Source organism: Etheostoma cragini, chromosome 10 (genome assembly GCF_013103735.1).
Source record: "Etheostoma cragini isolate CJK2018 chromosome 10, CSU_Ecrag_1.0, whole genome shotgun sequence".
Lineage (NCBI taxonomy): Eukaryota > Metazoa > Chordata > Actinopteri > Perciformes > Percidae > Etheostoma > Etheostoma cragini.
This window is the reverse complement of record NC_048416.1, coordinates 12,791,788-12,802,371: the sequence shown is the minus strand read 5'-3', so window position 1 is coordinate 12,802,371 and position 10,584 is coordinate 12,791,788. Positions and strand designations below refer to the sequence as shown.

Here is a 10,584-nt window from a genome sequence, read left to right as displayed (position 1 = left end):
AAAAAAAAAAAAAAAAACATCAGTGAGCCACCACCATGCTTCACGGTGGGGATGGTATTCTGTTCACTGTAGGCCTTGTTGACCCCTCTCCAAACATATCGCTTATTGTTGGGACCATAAAGCTCTGTTTTGGTCTCGTCGCTCCAAATGACAGTGTTCCAGAAGCTGTGAGGCGCGTCAAGCTGTTTTCGAGCATATTCTAACCGGGCTTTTTTGTGGCATTGACGCAGTAAAGGCTTCTTTCTGGCAACTCAACCATGCTGCTCATTTTTGTTCAAGTACCGTCATATTGTGCTTCTTGTCACAACCACACCATCTTTTTCCAGAGCAGCCTGTATTTCCCTGACGTTACCTGGGAGTTCTTCTTTGCATCCCAAACAATTCTTCTTGTAGTTTCGGTTGAAACCTTTCTCGGCCCATCTGACCTTGGCTTGGTATTGAGAGATCCAAGAATTTTCCACTTCTTAATAAGTGATTGAATGGTATTGACTCACATTTGCATGGCTTTGGATAACTCTTATATCCTTTTCCATCTTTATAAAGTCCCAATACCTTGTAACGCAGGTCTCTGACAGTTATTTTCTGCTCGCCATGGCTCAATCTCCAGCCTGCTCAGTGCATCCACGTGCAAGCTCACAAACTCATGGACTATTCATACACAGACACTAATTGCAATTTAAAAAGCTGCAGGTGTGGGAAATAACCTTTTAATTGTCATTTTCACCTGTGTGTGTCCCTTTGTGTGCCTGTAACAAGGCCAAACATTCATGGGTATGTAAACTTTTGATCCGGCCGTTTGGGTTATAAATATTGTTTAAAAAGCAGCTAAACAACTATGTAAAAAGATATGTCTTCATATAACTGTGCTTGGAACAAAGACAGTTATTTTTCATGATGAGTCACATTTTCAAAATGTATGTCAAAAGTTCAAAATTTATGCCAGGGTATGCAAACTTATGAGCACAACTGTACAAGGTAGTGAGTACAGTATCCCCTTATGTGGATAAGATGTAGCTGCCCTGAGGAGGGCTGTGTCAGGGATTCAGCTGAATTATTGCTCTAACCAAGGTACAGGCTCACTGTAGTAGGCACACTCATCCTTTGTACTAGGTCTGCTTTCAGTGGGGTTGCACAAACACATTTTCACCCAGCGTCAGCTTTGTCTGCCTATGCAGGAGTTGTATCAAATTGTGCTTTCAGAGCATTTATTTTAATTCAAATGATTAAAAGATGAGAGCATATACCAGTCCTCTCTTGAAGAGCACACTTTACACAAGAGCACACTTTGGCACATCAACACACGTTTGTTCTTGTAACTGCTCAACAGTCCGTCCATGAGCGGATTTACCTGGGTTTTAAATGGACATTTTCTTGTTATCAGATCCTTCATCAAAAGTGGAGAGCTAATGTATTTTCTGGACACAGTCCAGGCAGATATTTTGCATGAGAAGTACCAATCATCAGCATGATGACCAATATGATTCAAGGTACGAGGTTGTTTTGTAACCTAGAAATAAAAACATGGTCATAAAAAAAGCATTCGAGGTACGAGGAACTTAAAGTACTGCTGCTGCTTCAAAAGGCAGGATGACCGTGTTTGTCTTCAATGGGAAGGGAACTGTAAGCTTTAATTCTGCAGCTGGGACTGTAAGCCTGTAAGCATCGGGTACGAGCTACTGTGGTGCCCTTATTCATTCGTCTATTCTATGTATTACCACTGCACTACTGTGTAGCTGGATGTGGCAGGTGTACGAGCTAGGCATTATTAGATTTTTATTTCCCATGATTTATGGACATGGGACTTTTTTCAGTATTCAGTGTTTCTCGAAGTTCAAAAATGATACTGCTTTTGCTGCTGTTGTTGATAAACCGCTGTTTATTTCCCTGTGAAGCACATTTCTATCTTCCGATGTGTTTTTTCGCTTGTGTTTTTTACGGACGTGTGATATTCTATTCGATCAAGGGCTGATTTCAGTCTGTTTTCCTGATGTATAGAGGAGGTTGTAATTATCAGAATGAACAATTATTTTCATAATTATGGCATGTTTTTAATCTTGTGCCTGCCTTGTTGATTGCGTGTCTGGCCTCAACATTCCAGTCCTTTAAACTATTCTGAAGGTCTCCTCTGCTTTGCTGATATATTACACACGCCTTGTGCTGTCTGTCTGGTCATTCTAGGTCTCAGCTGAATGTTAAACGGTCTGAACACAAGGATAGGATCATTACTACTAATGCGTGCACACATTAGTATCACCTCTTCTGTCCGTTCTTAACAGTACTAAGTAAAACGTATAACTAAGTATTCTGACAACTTATCAATGTTTACTCGTTTTCAGCTGGATGGTACTTTTATTTAAATGTTTTTAAATACAGGCTTCCTTTGGTTTTATTGCTATCGGAAGGCATTGTTTTTGTCTGTATGGTTTGAAAAAGTAATGTGCTGATATTCAATGGTTCAAACTAAGTTTAACATGGTTTAAAATCTTTCTCATCAGTATTTTGATTGCTGCTGAAACAATATTATATTGTGCTGTCTACTCAAACAACCAAACCTGTTGCATAAATAAGATCAAGTGCTTTCATCTTCTGAATGCACAGTCACAACAGTTCTTATTACAATGTATGTTCTCATACCCTTTTTTTCTGTTTTGTTGGAGATCCGGTGTATTCCCTGAGATTTGCCTTTCAAGTCAAAAATTGCATCGTATTTCAATGTGTGCAGACTAATGGTGAACGTTGCATCTAATCAGGTGCAGTCATATTTACTTATTGCATAGTTCTTTGGTTTAAGGTAGGCTTAAAAGAAACAGCTTGTTCATATGATTACTGTAAAGGTATGTTGAGTACTAGTACTCACAGCAATATGAGAGAAACTGTATTAACTGTGAACTAGGGCATTTTAACTAAATTAAGCTGGTAGCCTACATTACTTCAAAGCAAAAATAAGGGCTGTTAGCTTATCATGTGTCCATGTTAATGTTTTCTGGATAAACTGAATACTTTGTCTCTTTACTGTACTATTTTAGTTTTTATCCGTTCAAATAATGTAGCCTATCACAGTGTTTACCTGAGAATCAGTGGGTACTTATATAAACTGGTAGCATAACCCTACAGTATGTTGCGCTCATGATACTCACTCATATCACTGCAACCCTGTCTCGCCAGAATTCTTCTTAATGTTGCTGTAATATTTAAGAATGTAAAAACGTATTTCTTTCGTCTGTCCATATTAATGGCTTATGTAAATTGCAAAGGGCATCATTTTATATTAATGTACAAAATGACACTGAACGTCTGTCTCACCCTCAGTGCTCTACCCATAAGTGTGATTAAAACTGTGTGAAAGTTAGACTGTTCATCTTGATTAAGTGTTGATCTAATGGACAACTTCCCTTCACTCCTCTTTTTGCACTACAGAGGACGGGGACTGGTTGTGCCAACATGCTGGCAAAGCAACGAGTACTCTCCGGTGTTTGGCTACAAATAAAACATACCAAATGGAGACACAATCTTGTCTGTGGTTTTTGTGCTCATGCATTTAAATGTATTGAAGTATGTGCTCTAAAAACGACAAACTATTTTTAAAACAAATAGGTCACTCAAGTTAATCGGTATACCTCAGCTCTCCACCTTTTAGCAGTCTTTATGAAAATTTAACCTCACTGTCATAATGACAAGAATAATCACAGTTTTCGGTATTACTGCGGTATTTTTTAAAAATGTGTTCAATGCCTTTAGCAGCAACCTTTTTTATGCATGTTCTGGAAACGGGATAACTGTCTTCAATCAACATTCTTATAGTAACCAAAATATGACCATGCTTCCGACTTAGTCCTAATAGAGGGCTGGTAAATGTCCTGCAGCGCTGTCATCTCCTTCTGTCATGGTTCCAACTTCAAGAAATGCACGTCTGAGGCGACGCAGTGCGCCTGCAAGGCAACTTCAGGAGACTCTGATAAAGCTGGGAAAGAGTAAACACACGGTTTCCACATCGTGGTTATCCACCGTGATATTTTAAATAAAAACCGTAACATTTTTATCGTGGTTTACCGTTAACACCGGTAATTGTAACATCCCTAATCTTTACATCAAGAAAAAAAGCCTGAATATTTAAAGTAATGAGCAGCAGTGTTCAAACCAAGCATTACTACATTTTTCAGCACAATCACGAGTAAAACAGGTCTTGAATTTTTATCCGCAAACGCATCTGGTTTGAATTTCATCACACAAAAGTGTAAATGTCATTGACTGACCAAGTATATGTGGGAATCAAGGACACAGTGAACATTGTTTATTCCCTCTTCATCAAAAAGGAAATCAAGCATGCACCACATACTGTGAAATCAGACCTGGGCAGAAAAACTAAATCGTGTCTGCCATTCAAACTAAATGCCCGACTAAAGGAAATAAACAGAAAGTATAAATTCTAAAGACACTGGTCAAATGCAGAACACAGGAGATACACACAACATATTGAACTGTCATGGCTCCCAGCTCCATTTGTACCATTTTTCGACTTTACATGACACACAATAGTCTATATTTTAATGAAATCACAAATAATGAAGGGAATCAATTTACAAAGTACTATAAAGTTGTACACTTCACAAAAAAATTGTGATGGTCATCATGAAAAGCTCCCGTTGCGAAACTAGAGGCGCTGTCAGGAGATGACTGATGTGTTTGCAGGGTATGGAGAATCCAGTGTCCCCCCTCTGTCGCTCTGCAACCTTCCATACAGGTCATAGACTCTCCTCTCCTCTTTCGCCTTGTGCATCAGCTTCCTCCGGTACACCTGGTTCACAGCCAAGTGCAGAGCACAGTGCACCTGTAGACACGAGAGGAGAGAATACAAAACACCTTGGCCCACAGTTATGGCACAAAGCCAAGGACGGAGCCCTAGGTAAACAGTGACACCACACCACCAGACACCGCACTTCCACACAGACTACTAACAAAGGTTTTCAGAGGCACTCTGCACAAATACTTCAAAAGAATTTTCTTTTTATTATCAAATTTTACCAACACAAAAAAAAAATTATAATCATCAAACAGCCAGCTACCATTTGACAAATCCACCACTCGGAGCTGGGTAAAGCTTACACCAAATGGAATAATCTACCTATTATTCTGCAAAGGCTTTTGTTAGTAATGCCCAAAGTGTAAAAATAGTAGTAAATTTAGCTACAGTGAGTAAAAAAGATGTGTTATACAATAACTACAACAAAATTCCTAAAGATTAAGAGACACAACAAAGCTGTCCTATCTCTATAAAAGTACCTCACTCATGCATTAACAGCAGGGGGGGAGTCGCACCTCAACAACGTGTTTAAAGTCTAATAACACGAGGTCACTCGGTAAATTAGCACCTAGTGCTTTTTGCCATCTCAAAATTATGAGAAATAATTTTAGACCTTTCTAGATCAAAACTAAACAAGTATGTCCCTTTGTCAGAAAGAAACTATTCAAAATAAATTTTAAATTCCATCAGTCCCCCTCCCTCTGTCTGAGTCCATCACTTCAATTATTGAGAGGGAGGTGGGGGTCACGCCTCAGCATGTGGATGTTGTGTGTGTGCTGTCCCAGAAGAGCGGCATTGAGACTTTCGAGAGGTCTAACCCTCTCTTTGTCTGGACCAGACCTCTCCCTTGACATGTAATATAACCCTTAGCAGAGACCCGTAGCGCAGGTGGCCCCCACAACTGGCTCCTTATTGGCTAGCTTTTAAAGCAGCCATGACTCCATTGTTGAGGCTTTTCCCCAGCCCGTGAGAAAAGTCCCGAGGTCAGCGTGAGACTGCAAATGCGTGCTTGTCTGCCACCATGGCAACCAGATGTGAAGGATGGTAGCCATGGTAACCTATAATCCCTATTCTCCGCAACAGCTGCATTCTAGCAGCACATGTGTTGCAGATTGGTGGTTTTTTCTTACATATGGTAATTTATTAGTGCTGTGTTATTTGTATTTTGTGTGCAACAGGAAGTAGAAATGAATTTCAGACACGAAGCAAGCAACAAGAGGAATCATTTACAAATATTTTGGGGACATGGCATTGGAAATACTAGATAAGACTCACTGCATGCACATGCAGCAGACGAACCTTACACACATTAAAAAAAAACAAAAAAAAAACAGTAATACTCTTTCCAACAAGAGAAGTAAAAATACAAAGTTTTTGTTTTTTAAGGAGTCCGTGACCAGAGGTGGTTCTGTGCAGATGATGTGGGAGGAGAGAATTGTTGCAGTCCCTTTAAATCCCCATGTTGGTGGCGAAGGAGTGATAGAGCAGACAGGAAGCTGGTGAGCCTAACACCGTGCACCTATGCCCTTTCTCCCCAGATACCGAAGAACCGCAAAGTTATAGGTGGTTGACACAGTATAGGTCAGCTATGGAAGGACAAGCAGAGACAGGGAGTGTCAGAAAACAAGTAAAGAGGAGAAAAATTCACAAGGAACTCTAGAAATAAGAAAGAAATTATGATGAACTAGTAATTACATTAATCTGATAGCATCTGTATAACAGCTTATGTAATGGAGCATGAGAGTATAATGGGTGCACCATTTGCCTGGCTGGAAAACTACCAGACATTACAGCACTATTATGATGTTTGTGTCAGCTGAGAAAGAGGAACAGAGAGCAATAGTACAAAAATCATCAGTCATGGAGGCCTAAGATGCCTCACCGCCTACACTTTGAGCGTCACTAAGTCACATGAGCCATATAACGCTATTGTACCCCACTGTGGAAGCGCAGCCAAATTGACCCCGGCTGAAGCATAATCACTCACCAGAGCCAAGAGAGTGATGCCTGCACCGGCGAAGGCAGCAATGTAGAGGTCATAGGTCATTCGGTACTGAAAGGAAATATGAGATTTGCATTAGTGTCGATGACATGTGTCTTTGTATCATGTCAGGCAAATACAACATGACTGCAGTGTGGAATTCCCTGGTTCGTACCTCTCTGGTCTTGCAAACAGTGGACAGAGTCATACCACAAGCTTTCCCTGGCACTGCATTCCATGGCAGGAGCCCTGTTAAACATCACATTTCTTTATTCAATTCTATCTTTTAAGCACAGAGACAACCAAAGGATAAAAACGGCATTATTCTTAATTTTTCTCATCGTACACAAATCCTATGAAAAGAGCAAATGCAGCATTTAAGTTAGTTTTAGATACTTTTTGACTTCCCTACTTTCCATAGGGGCCTTTTTTATGGAATTTGTTGATATGATTATCAAGAGCCTCATTTGTTGCCATCAAAAGATGTCGCGTTACCATATTGTCTTGCATCAACACACAGCTGGTTGATACTCGCTGGGGTCTCAGTCAGAACATCAATGGTGTGGCAGGTGGCATCCATGTTATAGAAGAAGTAGACAGGCAGGGCGGAGAAGGCAAACACCAACAGCCACAGCACAGCAAGTACGTACGTCATCACAATAAACTGTACGAGGAGGGAGCAAAATAAACATGAGAAACTGATGCACATCATCTGAGAGTGTATATATGAGCAGTGACTCAGATAAGGATCACATTTACTTTTACTCTGATTAGCTGTACTTATCATCTCACTCTCTGTTCTACTTCTCTTCTGCTAACCACTTAGCCCCCCCACCGCTCAAACACACACTGTATGCTTATCTTTGCATGTCCCCAAAGATTTTTTAGCTGCTTTAAGATTTTCAGCTCAGCACCCACCAGGGAGTGATATGTGTATTAATCCCATCCAATCTCTCCAATCCCCTTTACTTGTCCCACCCCGGGCCCTCTCACCGAGGAGCTGAGGCAGCGGCCACACATGGTGCTCCTGAACTCTCCAAAGGTTTGCTTGGCAGCGCTGGTGGTGTAGAAGCCCTCGGCCAGCAGCACGATGCAGTAGAGGAAGAAAAACGAGGCCAAACCATAGATGACATACTGGAAATATTGGATGCTAAGAAGAAAAGAGAAACTCAGGGTTACAAAGAACCTAAACCTTCTGAATAGACACTAAATACCGAGAAATCCCATGACAAGGTTGAAAAGATGTCCCTCTAATAATGGAAGCTTAGATTTACCACTCACATGTAGGCAAGGGTGATGTAGTCCTGAAGGTTACGGGCAAAGTAAGTCTCGATGAGTCTCTCTGTCTCTGTGAGTGCCTGGTGCCCACAACCGCAGAAGAGGGCAATGCCAGAGAAACACAGCAGTGTGGCGACCAGGGAGCAGTATGGCACCCCACCCAAACAGCGCATACAGCAGTCATAGCAACCTGTTAGTCAAGACACAGCATCATGAAAGTCAAGGCACATAATTACCTGATGCAATATGACAGACAGGATTTGTTCCAATGTAAAAAATGAGTCTTGGCCCAGTACAGGGTAGGGTAGGGGTGATTTTGTAAAAACATGAATGTGACACTGAAGGAAAAAATAGAATTTAATTTGTGCTGCTCAAAACTATGCCATTTTCATTATTGATAAAATCAATAATTAATTTAGTCTGTTAAAAACAGTGGTTAAATGTCAACCACAGTTTCTCAGAGCCCAAGTCGACTTGTCCTACCAACGGGCCACTACCCAAAGAGACACCTGATAATGAATGAAATTGCAGAAATTAATTTTCTGTTGATGCACAATTATTCAATCAACATTTTCTCTGTTATGTTGGGTGATACACTGAAATTCCTGTCAACAGTTTCCATAGTGATGGTTGGATTATCCAGAGCAGAAGGAACAATTTTTTTATTTATTTTTTTAAATGGTGTGAAAGTCACGCGGAATTCAATTGAATTGGGTTGGAGGGAGAAATCTTAGAGATCTCAAAACCTGGGCACAACTGAAACTATCTGCGTACCTGGATAGCAACTAGAAGTAAATAAGGTTTTATTTAAAAAGCTGAATTAACGTTTCTTTGGCGCTGTGAACTGAGCCACAGCTGTTCACACTTTCATTCTGTTATAGTTGGCAAAGCTGTGCATTGGGCCTAATAGTCATGTGCTGTTTGAATGGAAGCCAAAGGGCCAAGGGCATGGGGATGTGTCTGCTCTGACCCCGGCTCACACCCTGACTCCATTCACCACCCAGCATGAAGAGTGTGAGAAAAGGGGGAGGACAGAGAGGAGAAACCAAGTGAAAGAGAGAGTCTGCTTTTGTGACTGCAGAGACAACACTCTTTGTCTTGCACCATCATGGGGGTACAAGGGCTACCAATGTCAAGCAAACAAAGGCCAGAGGAACCTCTATGTCTCACACACACACACACACACACACATTTCTGGGGAAACATGGGAACAAGACAGTGATAGTGGGGAGCTGTCTGTGCTGGAAGAGGATGGAAAAAGCAAATCTATAAACAAACAATGCAACTGTGTGCATGTGTGCCATTACACGCTTGCAAGCGTGCATCCACACAGACACACACACACACAATGGAAGCAGACAGACTGTGGTTGGTACCATTACAGTAAACACAGATGGCAGGAGGGGCAAATAGATATCTCTTTAATTGAACACTTCTACATGGCTGTGTGTAGTGAGAGAGAGAGAGAGAGAGGCATACTGGGATTACTGTCATTCAGATGGCATAGTTTTACTGTGGCATGGAAGAGGGAGTTTTAAAAGATAAACTGTGAGAAAACCAGCAAATAACAGACAGATTGTTGCAGTGTTGTTTGATTAGGTGGGAAATAGCTACATCAAAATTAGGTCTCTGGTCACAGCAAGTTAACCACAAGCAGCTAACAGTGCATCAGAACTTTAAACATCACGCAGTCCAACCAATATCAGCCCACACGCCTTGACACACACCTTGCACCAATTAACTAATTAATGACATCACCAACCCGAACAAAGAGCTGAGGCCCTCTGAACCGAGCTGTCCGCAGTCTCTCTGTGACTCAAATGAAAATACAGACCTCGTTATGGTACAAAATGCAAAGCTGAGGCCAAAGTCGGCTTTTTTTTTTTTAAATTGAGAACGATTACGACCGAAAGCAAGTGCGACAAGGCTCCTCTGAAAGTAGGCCTGCCACCTCGAGCATGAAATAAATCTTATGGTATCAGTGGAGCATCAGCCGGTGAGTAGCTGACCTCTACAGTGACAAAATAAAATAAAACTTTGATAACTTCTGATGCCCTTCCACAGTCCCATTCATATCTGCGTGCAATCCCATGAAATAAAATCTAGATTTGATAATGTGATGTAAGCTATTCTACATGCTTAAAAGATAATCAGTGGCTGGAGTTTCTTACCCATGTCTGGAAAGATGCGTTCAGGACTTGTTGGCTACTGCTGCCTGCACTGCAGCTGGTCTGCTGATGATATGCGCAACTGGTCTCCGGCCCCCGTATATCAACCTCAACTCGCTTTCTGTTCCCCCAACAATGGACAGACCCGCTGATGACTGCAAGTGCAATCTTAAAGAAACAATATCGCTTTTCAATGAACTTCCACGCGGAGAATAATGAGGAGGTCAAGGTTCTTACGCTTCCAGAAATGTCCTTAGTTTATTGTTGAAGCGTTTAGAGAGAGCAACTTCTCATGCAAATACAGAATAGGGAACGTCTCTCTCTCTCTCTCTCTCTCTCTCTCTCTCTCTCTCTCT

At 41.2% G+C, this 10,584-nt stretch overlaps 1 protein-coding gene and 1 long non-coding RNA gene across 3 annotated transcripts; one reads left to right on the top strand and one right to left on the bottom strand.

Moving 5' to 3' along the window:
• Positions 1–807: 807 nt before the first annotated feature.
• On the top strand, positions 808–3,502 carry LOC117952081. The gene is made up of 2 exons (XR_004658310.1): positions 808–1,487; positions 1,546–3,502. It is a non-coding gene; the product is annotated as an uncharacterized LOC117952081 (long non-coding RNA).
• A 663-nt stretch (positions 3,503–4,165) lies between these two features.
• Positions 4,166–10,496, bottom strand: plp1a (proteolipid protein 1a). Of its 2 annotated transcripts, none has more exons than XM_034882723.1 (7): positions 10,232–10,496; positions 8,064–8,250; positions 7,776–7,932; positions 7,278–7,446; positions 6,958–7,031; positions 6,789–6,854; positions 4,166–4,828 (listed from the first exon to the last, which is right to left on the bottom strand). In XM_034882723.1, the coding sequence occupies exons 1-7, from the start codon at positions 10,233–10,235 to the stop codon at positions 4,664–4,666; spliced, it is 822 nt and encodes a 273-aa protein (XP_034738614.1). In that variant the 5' UTR covers positions 10,236–10,496; the 3' UTR covers positions 4,166–4,663. The 2 variants fall into 2 exon arrangements, with proteins under 2 accessions (XP_034738614.1, XP_034738615.1); XM_034882724.1 differs by lacking the exon at positions 4,166–4,828 and adding an exon at positions 4,985–6,387.
• Positions 10,497–10,584: the final 88 nt, after the last annotated feature.

Bases quoted from the DNA above. Each gene is read 5' to 3' on its own strand.
- plp1a (XM_034882723.1), bottom strand. The intron at 7,933-8,063 runs GTGAGTGGTAAA...TTTTCTTCTTAG, and splicing joins TACATCACCCTTGCCTACAT to CATCCAATATTTCCAGTATG. The intron at 4,829-6,788 runs GTGAGTGATTAT...TCGTGTCTACAG, and splicing joins GCATCACTCTCTTGGCTCTG to GTGCACTGTGCTCTGCACTT.